Source organism: Primulina tabacum, chromosome 12 (genome assembly GCF_025594145.1).
Source record: "Primulina tabacum isolate GXHZ01 chromosome 12, ASM2559414v2, whole genome shotgun sequence".
In the NCBI taxonomy this organism is placed as follows: Eukaryota; Viridiplantae; Streptophyta; class Magnoliopsida; order Lamiales; family Gesneriaceae; genus Primulina; species Primulina tabacum.
The window spans coordinates 29,575,378-29,601,315 of record NC_134561.1 but is presented as its reverse complement, the minus strand read 5'-3'; the positions used below and the strand labels follow the sequence as shown (position 1 = coordinate 29,601,315).

Sequence of the window (25,938 nt, the reverse complement as noted above, 5' to 3'; positions counted from 1 at the left end):
ACCCGAGGTGGTAGAAGGGGTGACATAGGAGCAGTTAAAGTCTCCAAACATCCATAAACATATCTTTTGTACTTAACTGTGAACCCCTTGCTTTAAACTGACTTGATCAGTTCGAGTATTTATCAGTTCAGTTCTCACCATAACTAAACTGATACATGCGAGAACTGATCCCCCTTATCTTCAGTTAATTAGTTACACGAGATTAAAAGCTTTAAAATTTATCAGTGTTTCTTAGCGAAGGATTATTTCGAGTGTTTTTCGATTGGTATTAACTTCAAACTCGATCTAATTCATCGGTGAATACATTTTTAGAACACGAGCTATTGCAGCTCTTGGAGAATATTTTTTTTGAAGCACCACAAGGTGCTAGGCAGACGATCCTTCATCTAGTTAGCCTTTACATAACTGAACTGCTATTTTGGTTGATATGCGTAGATGTATAATATAAGTGACGCTTATTTGTTTAAATAAACATCTTGTTCATCTAGTTAGCCTTTACATAACTGAACTGCTATTTTAAGATTTGTTGCTTAAAGTGCTTGATTGATACTAAAACTTCATTAATCGCATAAATAATTATATTTTTGAAGAGGAGTTTTTCATTCAGTTTCTGAGGGAGAGTTTTTTTTAGAATTATCCCTCGAACTGAAAATATGTTTTCGAATTATTTCATTCAGTTGTTGAGGGGGAGCATCTCTTTATGCTATTCCTTGAACTGAAAAACTTTTTTGAAAAGCTTTTCTTTATTTTACTAATTCTCTTTTGAGAACTTCTTTTAGCTTTAATTGCTCAAATTTTGTGATCATAAAAAAGGGTGAGATTGTTGGAACATCTCATGTTCGCAATCTTACTTTTGATTTTAACAAAACTTGTTTATTTGTTTTTAATAATCTACATTAGTGCGCAGATAGCTTAAACAGAAATAATAAGTTACGAGACAAAACTGAAGCTGTCGAAGACGCCAAATGAAAGCATCAACTGATCAACCAAACTTGACCAGTTCAACTGATATATCGTAAATGAGTTCAACTGAATGTTCAGTTGATTTGTGGATTCAGCAGGAAAACCTCAGAAGCCCGGCCAGCTGAAGAAGTGTTCAACTGATGAAGAGCCCAACTGAAATCAGTTCAACTGAACAAGAGTGAAATCAGTTCAACTGATTTCACCAGCCCTACTGAAGACCAGTTCAACTGATCAGTTCGAAACATCAGTTAGGAGCAATCAGTTGCAGATCAAAACAAGCTGAACTAAGTGGAATACAGCTGTGCGCAAAGGTACGATGACTTTTGTCCAGTCAAAGGATAATAATGGACGTTGCATCAGAACTTAAAGACAAAAGTGTTCCAGAAAGAACAAGACAAATTTCGAGGAACATATTCAAAATGCAACGGATACAATAATTGAGTCTCACTGTACGATCAAACTTCGCGCCTTTAAATAGAATGTGAAGATCAGTGAAGATATAACAAGATATATACAACACAAGAGAGAAAAGAGAAGGGCTCGCTTCAAAGTCATATCAGCTTAAGAGAGAAGCATTCAGCCCAGTCGAGGGAACACTTCAACGTGTTATCAGCTTAGATTAGAAGCTTATTTCCCTCAGTGTGTGAGAACACTTTTGGGTAGTGTTCAGAGATCAGTTCTCACACACACACACACACCACCACTCAAATACAGTCTTGCACAAAGACGTTAAACTTGTGTATGTAGTCTTTCTCACATAGACATTAAAGAAATGTTGACTGGAAGGTGCTGCCTTCAATCTAGTCTAGGAATTCAGCTTAGGCAGTATTGTAAGCCCTAATTGGGTGGGTTTGTACAAAGTGTTTTATAGATCAAAATCTTCTAGTGAATCCTACCCGAGGTGCTAGAAGGGGTGACGTAGGAGCAGTTGAAGTCTCCAAACATCCATAAACATATCTTGTGTACTTAACTGTTAACCTCTTGCTTTAAACTGACTTGATCAGTTCGAGTATTTATCAGACCAGTTCTTACCATAACTGAACTGATACATGCGAGAACTGATCCCCATTATCTTCAGTTAATTAGTTACATGAGATTAAAAGCTTTAAAATTTATCAGTGTTTCTTAACGAAGGATTATTTTGAGTGTTTTCCGCTTGGTTTTAACTCCAAACTCGATCTAATTCATCGGTGAATACATTCTTAGAACACGAGCTATTGCAGCTCTTGGAGAATATTTTGTTTGAAGCACCACAAGGTGCTAGGCAGACGATCCTTCAATTGTTATCAGAGCTAGCTGTTCTAAGAACATTTGAAAACTGATATTTTAAAACATATTTTAAAATGTTATTTAAAGTGGATTTCAAAATCCTCTTAAATATTTTATGCGCATGTTATGAGAAGAGAGAAGGTTTTTAAATCTGGAACTAACATCATTAACATTGTTGGAACTAACATCATAGCTAGGCAGACGATCCTTCAAGAAGACTATCTTTTGAATAAGATAGGATCACAAGCTACAAGTGGAGAAAAACACTGGATGTTCAACCGGCAACAAAAAACTTTTCAACAATAGAAAAGCTCATATTTCCAGAAGGACTAGGGAAGTCGAAATAGTTTTTGATATTACAAGTCAAATAAATAAATTTCTTTGTAATACTAATACTATTTGGAACAACCTTTGATAAAAACTTACCAAGGAATGATAAACATCAGAAAACTAGAAGTTCATATCAAGGGAATTCAGGGAAAAGAACTAGATCAACTGGTTCTTGGGCTAGAGTTTCTGGAGGAACACAAACTTTGAAAACATCTAGAAAATGGAATGAAATTCATTACAGATGATATGATGTCGAAAATCCAATGACCGCACATACATTCTCGATAAAAATCCAATATGGATGTTATATGAACAATATAAAGCATAAAATTTTGTTGTTTATATTGATTTGGGAAATAGAATCTGTACAACAAAAAGATGATTTTCCAATATATTTGGAATAAGAATTACCTCAGATTGGTAGGCGAGATTTCACTAAAAAAATCTTAATCTTATGAAAAGGGATTAAGATGACAGAAATATTAATCGGAGCTACTGGACAAACACCTTGGTACAAGGTAAAAAAACCACCGATTTATTTTCATGATACATGAGCTGACATTCTGTTAAGAAACAATTTCCTACAAATTTTTTAGGTCCTATACACAAGAAAATAATGCTAGAAAAATTGGTGTTCACAACACCATGTGAACAAAAAGTCGTAGTCCAGAGATTGAAAGAGACATTTTGTAAAAAAAATTCAATCCAGTTTCATAGCAAGCGTGTTGATGAAAGAAAACATCTGATCCTAAAAATGAAGGATTTTAGACTGTTTTGAAAAATAGTACTCCAATTAAGAGCATATAAGGACCTTCGACCAGAAGAAATGGAATTTCATAAGATAGCTATACAACATAATAATGTAGATTTTGAATCGAAAGTATCCCCAGAAGATGTCCAGAAAACATCAGAAAAAATTACAATGAAGATCCCATGGCATGGTGGTATAAAATCAACTCAAAACTAGCCTTAAAATAAAGGAAGGAAAATAGTATGAATTTGTCAGACGCAATGTCCTAATGAACATATTTGATCAAAAGGATATGCACATTATTATCGAGGAACATCTGGGCCTTGGACTAATCAAAGCAGTAATATGACCATACAACATTCTAGGTTTTCTGGTAACAAATAATGGTGAGATCAAAAGAAACAAACTCAGGTTGATAACTAATTATTAAGAAATTAATAAAATTTTGGAGTTTGATTAATATTTCATAGCTAGCAGAGAACATTTGATTAGTTGCATATGCAACGCTATAATATTCTCTAAATTCGATTGTAAGTCCAAATTCTATCAAATTCGATACACAACTTTTTTCACACCACAAAGACACTATATTTGGGAAGTCTTACCAATGAGATTGGCTAATTCACCCTAGATATTTCGAAGAATGATATATAATCTATTCAAGGATTTTTTTTTCAAACTAATGTTTTTGTCTCAATCTGAACTTTAATGATCATTTTGTCTACGTTGAATCCCTGATACGCACCATGCTCGTCCAAGGGGGAGCTGACCCAGAGGCCATACCACCTCCACCGTTCATTCCTCCATTCCACTTTCAGTATGACTATCAGCAGCAGGTGGATGAACCTGGGTACCACCGCCAGAACACGACAAGGACGAGCCTTGATCAGGGAATTCATTGTTTCCTCTTATTTTCGATTTTATTTTCTGCTGCATTCTGTTTTGTTATCATCGTTGTTTCATTTTGTCATTTATATTGCATTTGTTTCTGTGTTATGCATATGTGTTTAGTTTGTGTGTTTCAGTCATTTGTGCAATAGGGACATTGCACACGCTTAGTATGAGGGGGTCGGAGGTCGGTCAGTTGTGCATTGCATGTATTGTCAATTGATGGTGAAGTATGTATGTTGGTGGCCAATGATGATCTTGGATTGATGAATTACATGTCTCTTAGTCTTGTCGCTCGTTATTGATATCCCATTTAGCAAAAGCATGCATTTTGGCTTGAATTTTGAAATGTTTTTATGCACATACAATAGGTTTTGGTAGTTGTATGAATGATAGTTGAGTTAAAAATTTTGTGGGGGAAACTGGAGAGACATGAGATGTGAGTAGAACTTTAACGAATGTATGTGGAAATGAGTGACTAACCAGTAGCATGAACTCGAGTAGGAAGCTTCTTTAAACCTAGAATAACCTTCTTCTAAATCGTGCATGAAGCCTGAAAATTATTCCATGGGCCAAATAAAATTACATGCCACATATTCAGAGTCTAGGGTGTACATACGAGAAAATTATGCACTTATTCAAAAATAAAACAAAGAGAAAAACAAAAGGAGATGTAAGATGGGGAAAGCCAAAAAGGGGATGAAATTCTATCCCTAGTCTGAAAAGGTGGAGATGTATGGAGTTGTGGAATGTCGGATAAAAATTCTGACAAGTGCATAATGCAAATGATCGGTGTACTCCCAATCTTTTAGACCACTTGAACACATGTTGACAATACCTCCCTAAACATCATTGTGCAACCATGAAATTCTACTACTTTGTGTTTACTAGTTGGTCACGAATGAAAAGGAACTCAGGAGAGTGAAAACTTGCATCGAATTGTTAATTTGGTGACTTACACGATTTGAGAATGAAGCTATCTGAAGTACAAGCTACTAGAACCCACAGCCCACACATGCACGAACACATTTTATATCCAAATAAAAATGTGATGTGGCGATTTAAAAGTGGTGTTAATGGAGGTTGTGATATGACTGATGAGGTGTATTTCAAAGTCCCACAGAGGCAGGAGATACTAGTTGATGTTTTACCATCGAGTTTGTTGTTTCAGTACTTTTATTTGGTGTATTGTTCGTGTCGTAATTGTGTTCTATGACCTATTTTTCTTGAGGGCAAGCAAAAGGTCAGTATGAGGGGGTTGATAGCTGTCGTTTTTACGTGTTTTATTGAATTAGTTTGTGTGTGTTTGCATTGTGTGAGTGTGAATTTCATCTACATTTTGTTCGTTTTAGAATTAACATATGCATATGATCATGGCTCACTCTTACTTGATTAATTTGTAGGTGAAATGGCCGAAAACTGAAATCGAGGGAGAAGGATACTAGCCATCAGAAAAGGGAGTGAATTTGGCAGAAAGGCTGGCACTCGGGCTGTAGAATCTTACTGAAACATCCACTAATTTTAAACCTTAAAATCTTATTAATTTTTTAAAAAAAATAAAATTCGAAATTCATATTTAAAATTACTTAACATTCCAACATCCAAAAAAAAATTTAACATCTAAAACTTTAAAGTGCATAACATTCTTAACTCGTCAATTAGCAAAATCCTACGTCAATCATTTAACATTATCAATACTAACTTCAAAATAAAACATAAAAATTTTTTAATTAAATCATTAACAAAATCTTTAAATTTTAACTATCAAGCTAATGCAAAAAATAATGTCCCTCGGGAGTGTATTACCGGACTCGATCCACTCAAGCGTCAGCGCCTCCCTCAATCTCATCCTCACCTGCAACATTCAAACCTAGTGAATATAATGACTCAGTACGTTCTGAACATCAGTAAAAAATAATATATATACAAGCACATACATTAAAAATTATACTTTTATTCAAAATAAGCTAGCATAAATTTGTAAGTATAATTTAATCATAAATCGTCAAATCATAAGTTTTACATCATTTATCGTTTAGGGTGAAGTTTGATCCTCGAAAGTGACTAGCAGTATCATGTGGTCGAGTGATCAATCTTAGCTCACCATTGCGCATGGAGATGGGCACTAGGCACCGACGTAAATGGAAATACGATCGTTAGGCTCCCTCTGGGGCCTTCTCCCGTAACGGGCTCCCTCTGAGGCCTTCTCCCTCACGATATTCCTAACAATCACATATCATATCCTTTTTGTCACAGTCAATTCACATCCTTCAAAAAAAATTATTTATTTTTTTATCATAAAACATCACGTCCTTTCCAAATTCGTAAAATAGCATTTTAACATGAAAAATCGTAAAACTTTAGCATAAATCATAAAATTCCATATTTTCATCATAAACGTTTTAAAATAACATTTAGCATGCGTTATGATTATTCTGGGACACTGCCAGCCCTTTTGTATTACCCAAGTGTAAAATGACCGTTTTGTCCCTGGACCCAAAATTTCTCGATTTTGACTTTATCTCACTTTTATTGACTCGAGCATATCCCAAATAATTATTTAAGCTTAAATTTGCCTTCTAATATTTTTATTTAACGTAAACTCGAGACTTTCGAATTATTTTCTTAATTACTAAATTATAAAACGTTTTAATCCCAAACTCATTCTAACTTAAATATTTAAAATCCCAAACTTTAACCATGAACTTTTCATACCTAAATTACTCTCGTGAACCGACCCCCGTGGACCATGATTCGAACCGCTTTTTCTCCTAGCCTCAAATCGACCCTAGCCTATATATATAGCCACGGCTCCATTTCATCGAGCCACTACCGAGCCATCATGCACCTAACCCTGACCAGCCCCTCATGGACACTTCCAGACTTAGCCTAGCCCAGCCCCTAGCTCATAGCCAAGTCGTGCGCTCCCTTCTTTCGTTTTCCCTTGGTCGCGCCCCTCACCAACCGAGCCACCATGGACCACGGCTGCACCAACTCTCCTAGGGTTTGCGCATGGCTTTCTTCACCGAGCCATGAGTTGCAGCTAGCACAGGTCCCCGCTGCCCCCTTTTACCCGAGTCTTGAGCCACGAATGAAAACCTAGAAACCCTAGGACTCTTCCTTCCTCAGCCACGCTTTGTTCCAGCCTTCGTGTTGTCCCTAAACAACCCTTTTCCCATCCCTTAAACACATCCTATTGGCAGCGTGTCCTTAGAAATCATAACATTTTTAAATAAGCGTAAAATCATCAGAATTTTGAAAATAATCTTCAAAACACTAAGCGATTTGTACCTCATTATTTTTCATGCAAAAATACATAAAACAAGCATAATATGATTTTAATGGTGAGCCAAAGAAGTTTAGAAGCTTGCCTTTGCGTTTTAGAACGCTCGAATATACGATCGTTGGCGTGGGGTGCGAAGAATGACGAACGGGCAACGAGGACTCCTTGTTTTTTTCTACTCAAAATATGGAAATTTTATACGCGTGTGTGGTGTGAATTTCGGCTGAATGGTGTCCAACGAGCCCTAGAAGTCTTCTTTTATAATTTTCGAAAATTGCATGTTAAAGGTTTAAGGTTTTTGGGCTTTTTGTTTAGGGATAATTGGGCCTTCTAATATTAGGTAAATTAGGCCCAATAATGCCTATTTAATTGTAGATTAAATATTAACAAAAATACTTTTGGTCCTTTAGAAGTGCCTCATTTGCCAAAAACTGGCTTCCCGGATAAAATCGAGCTCGTCTCGTAAAATAATTTGGAATCTACTATTTTTAGAAAAAATTAATCATATTTAATCATATTAATAAGCCTTGAAAACATTTATTGAAAAAATATTTTATCTTGGTCGTCCCCGATCTCCATTTTCCTAGCCTATTATCGAGTATTCGGATAAAATCTTTCATTTTCAAGCAATTAGACCTTTAATCATATAATATAAATCAAGTGAGTATTTAAAATTAATTAAATAAAACAATTAAGAAATTTAAATCATTTGCATGCATGTGGTTTATGTGGGTTGGCTTTATGGACGTTACACTTACCGCTTGGGGCGAAGATTGATTTCCGAATACAAGAGTTGGCGCCCGGGCAGTAGGATCTTACCGCTCGGGTGTGAATTGGTTCCTTTGAAGAGTGGAAAACAGAAGAATTGGCATTCAAGCGGTAGAATATTACCGCTTGAGCGTGAGTGCTGCACGATGGAAGAAAAAAAGCAGAGGAGTCGAAGCTTGGGAGGTAGAATCTTACCGCCTGAGCGGGACTCAAATTGGAAAAAATTTTGAGGATGATTTCTTGCCTTCCGCTGAATGCTTACCAAGTGGGGCTGCAAAGTTGGCATATAGGGAAAAATAGGCACGAAAAGAAACACATTTCAGCAGTCACAAAGTTTTGGAGAGGAGAAAAAGGCTTGGAGTTGAATAATGCAAGATTTCTGAGCACTGTTCTTCTCGTTTTCGTCATGTGTAGTATTTCTAGGTTTAAACTTCTTGTTTAAACATTATGTTACTTATTTTTATCATGAATTCTAGTAGCTAACTTTCATATTTGTTGGGATTTAAGAGGATCCTACCCCGAAACCGTGTTTAGTTAATTTATTTCTCGAATTTTCATTTATTCTTGAGTGTGCTATTATTTTCATTGTATTATTAAAGCGTAGCTAACTTTAATAACAACCTCATATTGCGAGTGAGTTCGAGAAAATAACTTGTAATAGGAACGAGTAGCATATTCCGTGGATTTATAATTTTCATAGAGATATGAAGTTGGATACACGTCGATAGTCATAATCCAGTAGGTCGAAAGTTAGGGGATTTCATAGAACGACATGCCACCTTTGATAATAATTAAAGAGATTTAATTACTTCACTGAGTTAAATTAGTTTAGCATAGCTCGAGAGGGCGTGTTCAATTGTTTAGGAAATCATGTCGAAGGTGTGGATCGTTGTCGAACGAATTAAGTAAATGAACGAGAGATAGGTGAACCAAGATTCCCAACAAATTCATTTCTCATTGAATCTTTGATTAATTATTTTAATTTGTTAAAGTCATCATTTAATCCTGAAAATATTTAATAATTGTTTATTTAATCATTTAGTATTAATTAATCATTCAAATCATCGTTCCTAAAAGTTTAATAATTGAAAATAATAATTGTGAAATATAGTTTCTGGAGGAACGATATTCGTAGTCTTGTACACTATATTATTACTTGATATCGTGCACTTGCGATTATATCGAGCTTGAATTTTATTGATTTTTACTGAGAATTTTACAATGCAATTTTCGTTCGATCATGTATATAGGGTTATACTCAATTATGGCCTGTGCAGCAAAGGCCTAGACTTCAAGGCATTGAAAAGCCATTGTTTTCCCAAATAGAGAGTTTTCAAATACAAGACTCTATATCTGTAGCATGGGATTCAAGTACCCCTAGCACAAGTGTTAAGTCGGGAACATCTCCAGATGAGTCGGCCAAAAAAATGAAACTCCAGTTCCTTATCTCGAGTCTTCAAGTCAACCCTTCACCTCGTAGATTGAAGAGGGAGAGATCAATCTTAGACGTCATACAGACAATTGTAAATCTAAGGTTGGTACTAATGAATCTGTAGTTTTATCAACAGAACTGTGAAAAATTGAAAACAAGAACATGTATTAACTCAACCATAATCCAAGTTGATTTAGCAGGAAAATATTCCAAAGTATGGATAAACCGAATTCATATCCTAAGGAGGACAAGGTAAGGTATGAATTTTGGGTTTTTGCCTCTGTTTATTATATATTACCCAGCTTCCTAGAAATATCAAAATTCCCAAAATGGATACAAGAATCAGTGCACATGACATAGACAAATGATGATTATCTATCCATATGAGATATTCTAGAACTGTATTTTTCATTATAGCACCAGAACCAGAAGGGAAAGGTTCGCGCAAAGCATTTCATATCATCAAGCTTAGGAGACCAGATGTGAACATCCAAAAGTTCATAAAGGATCCACCAGAGAACGAAACACCTCTGGTCTCCTCATTTATTGAAGACGACATTTCCACTATAAGAGCATGAGGTTATGGGTCTATTTAACTGAATTGACGAAGTCAAGTTTCTATTTATGTTTTATCAGAATTCGGTAAATGGGTTTTATTATGTAAAACAAGATGTTTTGCAGTAGACCTATTTAAAAAGAAAATAAATCTTTTGTGGAATATCAAGCTACAGGGGAGAAAAAAAACTCGTCGGAAATTCTGTAATATCGCTCATATGGGAATATGGTCATAAAATATATGTCCAGAATGTCTGAACCTAAAGGAGCCAAAATTTGATAAAAGCTTTCGATCTATAATGGACCGAAAGTATCTTGCAGAGACACTACCAAGTGGTCAGGGACCACACAAAAAAAATTTCCTTGGGGACCATCAGTGACAAGATGTTATCGTCCACAACTGGTAGAATAATTCACAAGATTTGAAGTCCGGATTTCAAATCAACCGAGGCTTCTACAAATACCAAGACAGAAGAAAGTGAAGATAACATTCAACCTCTTCATTTTTCTCTCAAAATAAACTTGTAATGGTTTTCTTTATTATATGTGTCGTAATTCCGGTTATTAGATATAGCTAAGCAAGTTCATTATCCTCTACATGAGGTTTTTATATTATAATAGTTTATAAGTTTGAATAAAAAGACCAATGCTTATTTTCCTTCTCATGTATTATTTTCCAATTGAACTACTTTATTATACACTCTGAGGTAGGAAACGAAACAAAGTTGTGCTAGGTGTTATTGAAGGGATCTACGTCAGGAACCATCTGTTGCGACAACATGGTTAGGCTATAAGGAGCAGTTTGCAAAACTTGGTAGATACAACCCAACGACACTCCGATCAAAGATGTAAACTGTTTAATTTATTTTACGGAAGCATGATGGACCATTAAAAATAAAATTTAAAATTTTAATCAAAATATATAGACTGAAAATCTTATATAGTTGTATGTCTTTAGGTTATATGTATTTAAGAACATGTTCGAAAAATATAACGACGACACATATCAAGATTATAAAGCTCAAAGATGATTTTGCAATATTTTAGATAAAGTAGGAAGTTTAAACTAACTTTTAAAGAATGAGGAGTCACCTAAATGAAACTAAGGCCTATGTATATATTTACAATTTGTATTTATTATAATTAAAGTAATAATATAAAATAATATATAAAATATGGATGATCGTGGGAAGTACCATATGATAAAATCATAAAGTTTGAGCCCACAATCCATAAGCAGTGTCAATTTCAAAATCTTTAAAAGCTTCAACTTTGATAAATTATTAAAGTAATTAGGCGTTACTCTTTACTATGATTATTGATGTCTAACTAAATTGGATCAACTGTATGGAAAAGTTAGGCATGATGGTAGCTTTATGAAGCTTTCAACCTCGTTATTGCCTCGTCACCTTCACAAGGCTACTTGTATTTAAGCATCTTCATAAGTTTGTTAGACAAAATTAAATTATTTACGAACCCGTGTATGATCAAATGACGCTTACCATTTTGCTAAAAACTATAGATCACGGTAAATATATGACTGATCGTTTATTGTTTTGGCAAAAATTATAATATATATGGTAGCGATACAAGTCAAATCGCTTAAACCCTTGGAGCAATCCAAACTTCATGGTTCGATCGTTTTCCTAGCAAAAGGAAATTATTGCACCCCAATAGTAGACATACAAATTAAATTTTTAAAAAAAAATCCAACATCTCAGACACTACGTTTCGACTATTTTTTAATCATGGATAACTATTAATTTCTTGAGCGCAATTTTCAGCATATAATTGATATTCAAATAGTATAATTTAAGGTTACATTTGGATTAATGGATTTAAATTTATAGATTTCAAATCCATAATAACAAATTCATTGATCTGTTTGGACAAATCCACTTGATAATAAATTTCAAATCTCAAATAGCTATTTTTTTATTCATTATTTATGATTTCAAATTCGTCCCAACAAGAAATCATTTCAAATCATCTGTTTAGATATTTTCTCATATCACTAAATCATTCGATCCAAATGCAACATAAGTTTCATGTATAATTTTTGTTAAGAAAACAATATTATTTAGTTTTTCCAACTTAAATTTTAAGTCTTAACTCTTTTTATTATGAACAATTATTAATTTTTTTTAGACATTGTAAATCAATAGCATCCATGTACCTAGAACATTCACATATGATATCGGTTTCACAAACTAACGGTGGTATTTTTTGTAGTCGATAGAGAATATATTTTATTATAATTGAATCTTGAACCAGATTTGATTGATTTCTAAAATATTTATAATCAAGTTATACAAAAACTATATTGTATCTATTGATTTTGAAATGAAAAATTAAAATATGGTACATTGTTAGGTAAACACCAAACTGAAAATCTACAAATGTGGGTCTATAAACGAGGGTTGCAATCATTATCAATTCAGGTTTCAGATCATTCCAAGGTTAGTGAAACTTCCAGAATATTTTTGTTGCTTCCAGATCCTAATTCCATCGGAAGACAATTTTACCCCTACCTATACCCTGCTCAGTATAAGCCTCCCTTCTACCTTGGTTGTTAAATCCACATAAAACTAACTACAAAATGGAAAATTATGGAGCAACCTAAAGAAATAATTATACATAAGAGTAAGTCTTTTATGATATGGTTTTACCGATCTATATCCATATGACAGTGAAAAATAATATTATTGATATAAAAAATAATTTTTTTCATGAACCGAGTCGTGTTTGATACCAATCTCACAAAATTGAGCAGTGAGACGGTCTCATGAGAGCTTTTGTGTACACATAAAATTCAAAGAATTTATATAGGTAAAATGATTGATTATGCATATTATATTATTGTGATCTTGATGAAATAAATAATATTATTATATTTTTAAAATTTATAATATATAGTATTTATAAAAGTTGAGGGTGTAAAACCATTAATTTTGATATGGTTGTAAGTCAATTTTTTGATACCCAAAATGTCCCTCACATTAATTATTGTGTCATGTTATATATATCTTGGGTTATAAAGTGTGTTTATAATGAAAAAATTATACTAAATATATTTTTGAAAGTGTTTTTCAAATAAAATACAAGAATAATTTGTTATTTCAAATATATTTTATAACTCAGTTTGTAATATTAATTGTACATACAGCATTTTCCTTAATTATTCTATGCAAAAAATAATTTACGTAATAGTCGCCCACTAAAATAACATAATAATCATTCTAAAAAATTAACTGCATTAATTGTAAACAATTTAAGAAAAAAATCATCAATTAAAGTTCTTAATATTAATGTAAGTTCTGAATGATCATTTGTCACTAGTTTAAAAAACAAATTATAAAAAGGGAAAATTGTACTTTTTGTCTTGTATAATTTTTTTTTCTATTTTAATTTTTTATATAGTCAATTTCAGTATTAGTCTTATATCTTATTATTTTGGTAATTTTAATAATTTTTCATCGGGATGGTTAATGTGATACTACACGTGTCAGTGTCGCATTGATGTCACGTCAGAAAAATGACTAAAATTATCGAAAAATAAATATAACAAACCAAGATTAGAATTCGAGAAGATACATGTTAGAATCGGAAAAGAGTTTAAAGTGTGTGAATGAACTCTTTTTCTTAGAAAGCTTGAGCTGACTTTAACCGTTGTTAGCTATTAAAACTCATTCTTTAACAACTAGGTTTAATTGGATCTTTTAAAAATAATTTTGAGTGAGAAAAACGATCCGGGTAGACTTAGTATTAAAGTGTATATATATATATTAAATATGCGAATTTTAACAAAAATGAACATAAAGTAAAAGCGATTAAAGTAAAGAAAGTGAAAATTTTTATGGATGTTCGGAGTCTTAGAGGGATGTATTCAATCTTGAAATTTTAATTACTTTTATTGACTTTTGTAGAGTTTAAAAGTATAGAGGTATTGAACATAGACTTTTATAAACTCTATAAAAGTTTAGTGGTATTCAAATTAGATTTCTCTGGAGTCTTGAAAAATCTAGTGGTATTCAATCTTAAATTTTTAAAAATCTATAAAAATCTACAGGTATCCAATATTTTCATAGATTTACAATGATTCTAATATAATTTTTTATGTACAAACCTTAAAACTATAGGTACAACTATAGACACTCAAAAATTGTCTTCTATTCACCCTAAAGATTTTGGTAGACTTTTAATCAAATAAAATATCTCTTAGTCATATATCTCTCTTCTTCATTCAAAGATGACGTTTTTCTCCTCTCTAAAGATAAGTCGAAGGTTCCTCAAATTTCAGAGGTATGATTCCTCTCTTGAATCATTACTGATTTGATAAAAATAAATATTATGATTTCTATGTATCTCTTTTTGTGTTCCGTTCGTTGTTTGTTTATTTCCGTTTATGTGTGTGCTCCAAATTTTTGCATAGATGTTTATTGTTTGAATCAAACGGTGTGTGATAGACAAATAATTTTTTTACTAGATTGTTCTTATAACGCTGGAATACTAAAAAAAGAATAGTTCCAAATTCACAGTTGTTTTCATAATTTACCAGATACATTTGTATTGAAGTTTGTTTTCAAAATCTGATGTATTGAGTTTGTATATATGAATACAAGCATTTGTTTTGTATTGAGTTTTGTTTTCAAATTTTCTCGAAAAAACAGCTTATCTTAATCGTCACGGGACAATTTCTCAAAATTTTTTAGCATCTTTTAACTTTAATTTAGAATTTATATATGTGCTCAGTGGCCGGGAAGGATCTGCCAATGATTTCAAACATATTTACAGATGATTTATCAAGAAATAACAGGCTTAAGGTGTTACAAGGTTTTTTTTTGTTCTATATGCTACTTGTTTTAAAATTTTGTAATTTTTCAAAATTATATATGTTATCTCATGATTACTTGATTATACAAATACTGTTTGATAGGAAAAAAAATTTTAGTGGATTGTGGATATGCAAATCGACGTCAATTCTTGAATCTTTTTAGAGGTGTTCGTTATCATCTCCAAGAATTCACTGGTCAATGTCGTCACCCTGAAGATGCTAAAGAGTTATTCAATCTTCGTCATGCCTCTTTGAGAAACGTCATTGAGAGGATATTTGGTATATTTTAAATCGCGGTTCAAAATATTCAAAACTGCTCCTCCATTTCCATATACAACACATGCAGAGCTTGTATTGGCTTGTGTTGGATTGCACAATTTTCTTCGAAAGGAGTGTCGATATGCTGAATTTCCAGTTGAACCAGAGAATGAAGTTCCACAACCTTCATCAGAACAAATTTATGAGGATAACAACTTTGATCAAATATTTGACACTGAAGAACAACAACGAGCAAATTCAAATGCATGGAGGGATGCTATAGCAAATCGAATGTGGAGTGACGTTGATCATATCGACATTAACGAATCTTAGGTTTTTTTCATAAAAAACTGCTTAAAATTTATCAAATTTCATAATGTTTTAATTAGTTATTTCTCTATATTGATTAAATTTTTATGTATGCTTATAAATTAAAATTTTACTGATTAATCATTTATGCATGTTGAATAGATATGTGGATTGATTTTATTAAATTAATTGAGATTTTTTCATATATTAAACATATTTATTTTTTAAATAAGTAAATTTATTTCAAAGTGAAGATGTTATTTATGTTAAATAATTATTAGTTTAAAGAAATTATATATATATTTATATATATATTCATAAAAGTATAAAATTTGCACCATCAATCAAAAAATTTACAAATATTTATCAAAATCTTGCAAAAACTCTACAAAAGTCCATGGAATTCTGTTTAGAAATCTGTAAGATTCAACAAGAGTCAATAAAAATCTACCAAATCCACGAAAATCTATCGTTTAAAAAAGTCATTAAAAGTCATTAAATCTCTACATTGAATATACCTCACTAAAATAATCTTAGAATTTTTATGAATGAACTCATTAAAATAATTTGATTTATACAATCTATTTACAAACTCACTTCGACTAGGACTTATCACACTGCCTCTAAACTTTTAGTATGAATTCAGCACAACAAGTTCTAGCTTTTTTAAGAATCAACGGTTCAGAAAGTTAAAAATTTCCAATTTTTAACTTATTGAAAGCTTGAAAATTATAGATTTCTTCTCTACTTATGAACCGGTCATAAACCGCCTCTGGTCGAACCCTCGCAGCATTCCCAACATGCTGCTCCAATAATCGAGCCATACCGGCTAGCACACAAGCACTAACATCCTGCTTAGGAAAGGCAGTGGAATCTCCCCCTCCTGCATATCTCCTCCTCCCGACCTATCCTCACTGTCTCTACGAAGAACTTGTCTAGGAGGCATTTCTGTATAAGTCGTCCAACCCAACACATAACCAACATACTGTTTTAAAATAAAATGCATCTAATTTATCTTTGACAGTCATATAAGCAAGTATATCTAAACAATTTAATCAATAATAAGATAAAAAAAAATTTAAAGCAGTAAACTCACAAACATTGAGGCGTGACTTCTCGAGCTCCTCGGAAACAGCAGCAGGCATAACCCTATTCAAGAACCACCGCTCTGATACTCATTGAAACGACCCTAAGTCTAAATTCATTTAATTTAAACTAGTTTTTTTTATACCATGCATAATTAATTCATCATAAATAAACAAAACTCCATGTCATCCATAATCATTTATGCGGAATAAGTAAAACAAGCGATAAAAATCTAAAATTTAACTCAATAAATTCAAACATCCTAACAGTCTATAATAAAAGTGATAATCCATAAATCGTCAACAAGTTTTTAACATATGCGGAATTTCTAGGTCTTCGGTTATGCATTGCACCTCCCAGATGAATCGATACACCGCACCTCACGACTTAACATTGTCATTACTTGCAACCATTCAAACATAGTGAATCTAATGACTCAGCATGCTCAAACCTCACATATAGAAAGTACGTAATAAACAATCACATGCATAAAAATTACTTTTACTAAAATAGATTTGTCCATGCAACATGAAACCTTCAAAATATGCAACTTTCTAAACCATGCATAGATATGAACATTTTCCATTTAAAATCATCCTTTTTATGTGAAGTCTGATCCTCGAAAGTGACAACTTTTATTAGATTGATCAATCTATAAACCATAGTACTAGGCCGTCGGGTTCAACGTCCACTTTTTCGACGATTCCACCGACTATCATAAAAATAATTTCACCGTTCACTTTTTCAATGGATCTATTATCATTGAGATTCTCGCCCCCCGTTTTCGACGGTTCACTCCATTTTCATTGCAAGTTCACCATTCCTGTTTTCAACGGATCCCTTACTACTTTTTCGTCACAATCAATTAACATTCCTCAAACATATTTTCCTTTACTTTATCATTTCATAAAACATTCCTAACTTTCTATATTCTTTAAAAATTCCCAAAAATATGCTTTATATCAATCATATACGTCGAGATTGCTAAAAATAACATATACGTGCAAAATACGTTAAAATTTCTAAATTAGCATAATTCGTGAATACACTTTAAAACTTCTAAAAACAACATTTAACACGATTTGGAATTGTTTTAGAAAGTTTCAAACCACCCTCGACTTTCCTCGAACCGGCCGCTCACGATTCAACGCTATACTTACCCGGACGACCTTAAACTTTGACTCAAGGAGATGACTCGATATCAAAACCTTAAAAACACCCAAAAATATACAGTAGCTTGCTAGAATTTCAAACTTAGGACCTACGTTTAAAAAACGACTCAATTCGCTTATCAGATGGCTCGTTTACCACCGTTTTCGAGTTTTTGGTTAAACAAATGACCAAACTACTCTTCCTACTCGAACCAACCCGAGAACAGACATTTATTAACATCCTAAGTCTCAATATAAGTTGCTGGAAGTCCCCAAGCCCAAGCCAAAACCGAAACAAGGATTTAAAATTTAACCTAGGCTCATTTCGCTCCTATTTTGACACGTTCGGGCAATTTACTACCCCGAACGGACCACGGCTCGAAACGACCTCGAACCAAGCCCTAAAACCCTTCCATAGACACTAAATAAGACCATGGTCAAGCCCCTTTTGACACAGACCCGACGCTCAAGGCCCTGAAGCTCACGCATCTGCAGCCCACAAAACGCGTCCTCACGCTCACCTTGGCTTACTTGCACAGCAGCTGTTGTCCCAGCCCATGGCTCGACTTTTGGCTCACACCATCCCCTCACCAGGATCCTAAGGCACGTCCCTAGCACCTGAACCAGCCATTAAACCAACCCCTTAGCCCACATAACCCCCACGCTCGAAAACAGCCCCCAAGCGCGTCCAATGGAGTCACGGCTGCTGGGCTTCAGCAGCTAGTCCAGGCCCAATCCTAACCCCACCAAGACTTACCTAGAACCCTAAAAAAACCCTCCAGACCATGGCTAAGGCACCATCCAGCCCCCTTGACCTTTGAGGCCCAAGCCACGCCCTTCTCCCCTCTCGACCTGCACCTTTTGGATGTGCAGAATTGTACAGCCCCTTGCAGCTCTTGATTTATCTTTTGTCCCTTAAATTCTCTTCCTAAATGTCTAGAATAGCTTTTGGAACCCTCGGTTTGCATCCTTTCCTCAACAATTCACAAACGTTAACAAGTTCATATTGGAAACAAGAGATTTACATGCATGAGATTAAAAACAATCACTCTTGTAACTTATCACACAAAATCAGCATACATGCAATAATATGGATTGAATGGTGCTTGAAAAAGGGTTTGAAAACATGCCTTGATTGTTTACGCTTACAGAATACGAGCAACGGCGCGACGAGAGACGAACCAGACTCAAATCTTCTCCTTCCTTTGCTAAAGAATTCGGCCACTCTAGACTCTTAGTGTGCGTATGTGCTGAAATTGTGTGTGAGAGGCTTGAGTTTATGGGGTGGGTGGTTAGGGTTATTTAATTAATAAATCATTAAGTTGTAAGTGGGCTTAAGTTTGCATAATGAACCCTATAATTAATTAATTAATCACCAACAAACTAAGCCCATTAAGGTGTTAATTAAATATATAAATAATCATACTAAAAAGTCCCAACAATATTTAAAAATATTGGTGCCACTCGTTTTTAGTATCGCACGCTCGAAAATACTCATTTCTTTATAAAAGTTCGTTATCGATTAAGTTCGTCCTTTACTATAAATAGATTGCCGCTTTCCTAATTTAGATTTACTAAATAAACAGTTTCTATTTATAACATTCGAAAAGTAGAAACTTTATCAAAATCGTCATCGGTTCCCTCGCCTTTGCCGTACATCACATATTCGACTACAGACAGTTCACATTCATAACATTCGATTAAATAATCATTAAACCATGCAAATACTTAAACATGCTTTTAGACCACTCATTTAAATAAATTCAAACAAATTTTCATGCATGTATGTGGTTAGTGTGTTCGGGTTTTTTTGGGTGTTACACTTTTAGCTTCTAAAATGTTGATTGAATCTTGACATTTTAGGAAACTTTTCTATTAATCGAGAGTTGATATGATATTGTGTTTGACGTCTTTTTATGATAGACATTGAACACCTTGAGTTTTTGTATCCATCTCGATCTGTTAATGTATGACCAATTATAGTTGACAGGTCAAATTCTGAGTATTTCATTGATATAGCATTCCGGTTAAAAACATATTCAACAGATGATTTTCTTATGATGTCCGGAGCTTGAGCTTATAAAAAAACAATGAACGGTCTAACTTTTTCAATGGCTAGAGCCCTGTAATTACAAGAAAGAGACAACTTGACTTGAAATAACTTGATGTTGTTTTTGTCATTGCCAAAAATTAAGGTCTTTCAAATTTACAATACAAGATCAAAATTCGAAAAAAGAAACATTAAAAAAAATAGAACGTTTGCATATTACTTGATAGAAGCCAAATTAAACAACCCTTAAAAAAAAATCAATAATCATTATTTTATTTAGGCAATAATTGGAGGACATAGTTGGCCATGCATGATATTTTGGTGCCCACTCCAAAACTCACTCAATTGATCAAACCATCATTATCACTAACCTTTCCTCCAAATTGTTTCCTTAATCATAATCAAGACATCATTAAACAAACACCAACTTTAATTCCCATGTTAATTAATTAATTATTTATTATTATTTTAAACAACCAATCAAAGAAAGCAATTGATGTCTCCCATCCAATCTGTTCTCAGATATGAATTTTTTCTTAGGAGCAAGAATCTATATTCGTTTGCGTGGATTATAGTTAATTTGTAATTTAAGTTTGTCTTTTATAAATTCGTACATTTTATCATTTAAAAGTACTTAGTTCTGAGTTGTTATAAGTAATTAATGCAAGTAAGGGTAAAGTTAATTTGTTTTATCTTCTAGGAAATATTTTTTATTTTTCGAATAATAATAAAAATTATATATATATATTTATTTCTCCCAATTCATTTATTTTACACAACCTTTTCAAAATTTAGAAAATTCTTATACACATTGTTATTATTATTATTAGCCCGCTCCATGTGCGACATAATAGAACAAGACAAAAATTTGTGTGAGACGGTCTCACGGGTCGTATTTGTGAGGCGAATCTCTTATTTGAGTCATCCATGAAAAAATATTACTTTTTATGCTAAGAGTATTATTTTTTATTGTGAATATCAGTAGAATTGATCCGTCTCACAGATAAATATCCGTGAAACCGTCACAAGAGACCTACTCATAGAACAATTGATTTTATTGGGTTATAATAATTGTAACAGTTGATAAACAATCAAAGAAGGTTGTTTGGACTGATGTTCATTTTAAAATATTGAGATTGCATCGCCAGCCGTCTTTTAGACCGACTATAGATTTTGATAAAATAACAAACATGTTGTCATAATATTGATATAAGAGTCAATATCCAATGTTTGATTCATATAAATTACAAATAATGTAATTATTGAAAGATAGATTGTTAGAATCCAATAATTGCACTGTTGGCGGAGGAATCAAAGCTCTTGAACTGTTGCATGATTTAAAATATTAGAGTTGCACATTTAGCACACACTATAATTTTTCATAAAACGACAAGCGCTTAATCTTATGTGTTTTTGTGATAATTTTTTTAGATGTAAATCAATTTTTATATGTAAATATGAACTATTTTATATAAAATATTAATAATTATCTTGCCATAGTTTATAATTATTTTTTAGATAATGCTATGTTAATCAATATAAACAATATAAATGGGGATGTTCCGTTACCATACCCATTTCGAATAATGGTTAATATGAATAATCTTATATAGTACCATATTATAAAGGATTATATTTATTGGATTATGATTACAATCAAATCTGAATCTGAAATCAAATCAAACTGAATTAAATTATAGAGTATGTTTCTTGTGACACGGTCTCTCGAATCTTTATTTATGAAATGAGTCAACCCTACCGATATTCAAAATAAAAAATAATACTCTTAGCATAAAAAGTAATATTTTTTCATGAATGACCCAAATAAGATATCCGTCTCACAAAATACGTTCCGTGAGACCGTCTCACACAAGTTTTTGCCTAAAATATAATTGGAATCAATATTTTATTTTTCTCAACCATTAGTAACTAAAAGAGTAGGTCTCTTGTGAGACGGTCTCAAGAATCTTTATCTGTGAGAAATGTCAACCCTATCGATATTCACAATAAAAAGTAATATTCTTAGCTTAAAAAGTAATACTTTTCATGGATGATCCAAATAAGAGATCTGTCTTACAAAATACGATCCGTGAAACTGTCTCACACAAGTTTTTTCTCAACTAAAAAACTGTTTGAAACAAAATATTGATAAAAAATAAAATATATTATTGGATACGATTCAACCAGATCAGATTAAAATGATTCTGAATCCATTTTAAGAATTCAATCTCAATTTAAATTAAAATAAATTAAATCAAATAAACATCTTTATAATTAAAATAACGTGGATTTTTTATTATACAGGTAGCTTAAAAATTCGTGTATTTGACAGTTTGACTGACCAAACAGTTCGGTCCACGTGAGCCGGTCGCAGAGGAAAACACTCGGCTTGCTGAAAGACAATTGAGCGCTGGACGCTCCGAATAAATCTTGAAGTCACTTCCAAACTGAACAAGAAGAAGTGAGCCACTGAATGTTGCCGGTGCTGGCAATCGTACGCCGCCGTTCGAAGTACGCACCCCCCAACCAACTCCACCGCTGAAGGGTGGGGAGATCTACCGTTTCCTTGTCCCTGTACATGCTCCTCTCCTGTGAATGATCTTCCATTTTCTGTGAAATGGATCCGCAGGAGGGGATAATGAGCGGCGGAGGAGTTTACTACTCAGAGATCTGGCCGGGGTTTCAGGTGAACGCCAATGCGGCGCCGTATAATGTGGATCCGATGGTGGTGGACCACGGGTCGAATCACGGTCCGCCCAGCCATAATTCGAGGAAGCGTCGCGAGGAGGATGAGTGTGCGAGAGGAGGAGCTTCCACCAGCAACTGCTTTGGCAACAATAATGATGTTTCGGTAGTGTTTCGGTTGAATGTGGAAATCGTTAATTTTCGAATGTAGATTATGTAGTGTGGATGATTGTGTTTTGCTATGTGATTTAGGGATTATTCATCATTCTGTGGCTTTGATCAGCTAATTCAGATGCTGTGTTTTACATGTGTGTTTTTTGCATTTAATATATGCAGGCAACTAAAAACTATGCCAAATTTAGTAAATACCTTGCCAATTTACCATCTTTTGATTTTACCATTGATTTTTCTTGTTTTGGTTTGTGTTTGACTGCGGTAATAATTTTGGCATTGAGCAGTATGACGGTGAGAATAAAAGGCTCAAGACTGAGGGATCGAATGAGGATAACGAAAACACAGATGGAAATTCAGGAAAAGCAGCGGATCAACCTCCGAAACCAGCTGAACAGCCAAAGCAAGACTACATCCATGTGAGAGCAAGACGGGGGCAAGCTACTGATAGTCATAGTCTGGCTGAAAGAGTAATGACCTTACTGTATTGAATTTGGCTTATATGTAAAGATATTGTCTTTTCTGGATTGCCATGTGATATTATTGGTGAAAACTAAATAATTGTTTTTCCATTGTTTCTTTTGCCTTTGTATGCAGGCTAGGAGAGAAAAGATCAGCGAGAGAATGAAAATTCTCCAAGATTTAGTGCCTGGTTGCAATAAAGTGAGTATCGGCATACTCTGAACTAAATTACTAAAGAAATGTTCGAGGTTGCGTTTAGTGATAATAACCCTCGTGCCCCTGATTCATGTATTTTCAGTTTCTGTTACTTCTAAGCGTATTAAGTTATCCCGGACTATACTTGCTGCCTTGTAGATATCAATGTAGGTTTGTCATTTCCTCTTGGATATAGGAGGATTAGGATTAATGCAAAAAGAGGCTTGTCTTTGAGTCCACCACATATGAGTTTGCCATGTGACCATGCGTAGAAAATGTTACTTCTAAATTCTCTCATCCAACTTAAAATTTGTCCGCTTTTATATTTTCTGTGAAAAATGCCTCTGAGTTGGTATTCAAGTTTAGGACTTTGTGCCTGCTGATGTTCCTGTGAAGTCACAAAAATTTGGCCACGCACAAGAATATTATCAGGAGTATCTGATTATTTTTTCATCTTTTATTGCACAAGTGAACTTGTTGTTTCCTGCAATGCCCAAACTTTCATCACAATGAACATTTCGAAAGGCGGAAACATAAAACTAAATTTGTAAATGAGCTGCTTGTATTTATTATACAGATGCTTGACTGTTCAATTTATAACTCTTGGTCTTGGAATTGGTACAGGCTAATTTTATATAACTTTATTTGCCAAAGGATGCATACACTGTAATTATAGTTCCAGCAAATGTAGTAGAATGCATGGCCCGTGGTTTGCGTCTGAGTCGAATTCCGTAATTTATACACTTTTTTGAGCCATGTTTTCTTTCTTTGATGCCAAGCTTGTCAAGATAATTCTGATTCTAGTAATAATGTGAAATTTTTCAATGATTTTAGTGTTGAATCAATGTCTATTCGGACTTATCTACTCCTGAATTTATTTCTTTTTTTTTTCTTTTCTGGAATAACAAATTGAATGGATGATTCATTGGGCTTCAGGTTATCGGCAAAGCACTGGTACTTGATGAGATAATTAATTATATCCAATCATTACAACACCAGGTTGAGGTAAATTCCATCCTCTCCTCTCCCAACTCCCCCTTTCCTTGGTAGATGCAGCGTGTACACGCACATTTTTACCGTATTTTTAATAAATAATTGCTCTTAGAATCTCATTTGATCATATATAATTGACGGTGTCCGACAGTTCCTGTCAATGAAGCTGGAAGCTGTTAACTCAAGAGTAGGCCTTGACGGGTATGCTTCAAAAGATGTAAGTTCTTAAAGCACAATTATCAACTCCTCAAATTTGCCGTTGCTCCTACTGAACGATGTTCAGAAAACCGTTATACATGCCTTAAAGTTTCAAACTTGTGTTATGTCCTTTTCCAATTTGCAGTTCGCTCAGCAAACTTTTGACACTCCTGGTATGACATATGGTTCCCAAGGTGCAAGAGAATATGGCAGGAGTTTGTCTCCGGAATGGCTGCATATGCAAACTGGTGGCAGATTTGAACGAACATCATGAAATCAATTCGAAGTGCAATGTATCTTCCCCGAGATACTGCAACAGTATACTTACTACTCGAACCGTAATATAATTCCATAAACAAAAATCCATTTACACTGTTAAAGATGGTTGCTTCTTATAAGCAGGTTTCGCCTTCTCGTCCGGTAGATTAGAAGATTCCAAGAATCAGGGACGTTGTGCAAAGCCTGCGCCAAATTACTGCTTGTGGTATTATCTCTATCAAAGGTGTTTGTAATTGGGATGTATTTGAAAACACAGGTGAACCGTGAACATTCAATAAAGTTCCAGCTTTGTTTGCATATTTATTTTCATGCGTTGTTTGATTTACCAAATGTGTGTCGTCGTAGTAATTTCAATTGAATAAAAGAATGGGTAATTCTGTAAATGAAGTTGGATTCACGAGTTTACATATTTGTTTAGTTTTAACATTTGCCACTTTTCCCCTTGATCCATCCATATTGCTTTATTTATTATTAGTCTTATTTAAAAATAAAATATAAAAGAATCTTACGGATATATATATGTATTTATAAAATCGGTTTGATTTAGATTTTTTTTCCAAACTTTGAACAACTTAAAAATATTATATATTTATAAAATCGATTTGATTTAGAATTTTTTCAAAACTATGAACCAAATTATTATTTTTGGTTTGGTTGATTTAAAAACAATCCAAACTATGACTAATTAAAAGCAGTTTGATTTTGTTTGGTTTTATGTTTTGATTTGGTTTCTGTTAACCTCTAGTGTCAACTGAGATATCAGAATATAGTGAGTGACATACATATCTTAGGTATAAGGCACACTTTACCAAGATATCATTTAGTTTCCAATGAACAATTAGATTTTTCATTACCTTCGTAAATTCTCAAATTTTTGAAATATTTAAAGTTGTGTTCCCAAATACTTAAAAAAATGATGACTATGTCTGTTGTGAGACGGTCTCAGGAATTTTTATCTGTGAGACAGATCAAACCTACCGATATTCACAATAAAAAGTAATACTCTTAGCATAAAAAGTAATATTTTT

General features: G+C 33.4%; 1 protein-coding gene across 2 annotated transcripts; it reads left to right on the top strand.

Moving 5' to 3' along the window:
- The first annotated feature begins 22,347 nt into the window (after window positions 1–22,347).
- On the top strand, window positions 22,348–25,217 carry LOC142521109 (transcription factor BHLH089-like). 2 transcript variants are annotated; one of them, XM_075624305.1, is made up of 7 exons: window positions 22,348–22,778; window positions 23,071–23,253; window positions 23,381–23,446; window positions 24,377–24,445; window positions 24,585–24,650; window positions 24,777–24,949; window positions 25,034–25,217. In XM_075624305.1, the coding sequence occupies exons 1-6, from the start codon at window positions 22,545–22,547 to the stop codon at window positions 24,903–24,905; spliced, it is 747 nt and encodes a 248-aa protein (XP_075480420.1). In that variant the 5' UTR covers window positions 22,348–22,544; the 3' UTR covers window positions 24,906–24,949; window positions 25,034–25,217. The 2 variants fall into 2 exon arrangements, with proteins under 2 accessions (XP_075480420.1, XP_075480418.1); XM_075624303.1 differs by having other exon boundaries at window positions 22,349–22,778; window positions 24,777–25,217.
- Window positions 25,218–25,938: the final 721 nt, after the last annotated feature.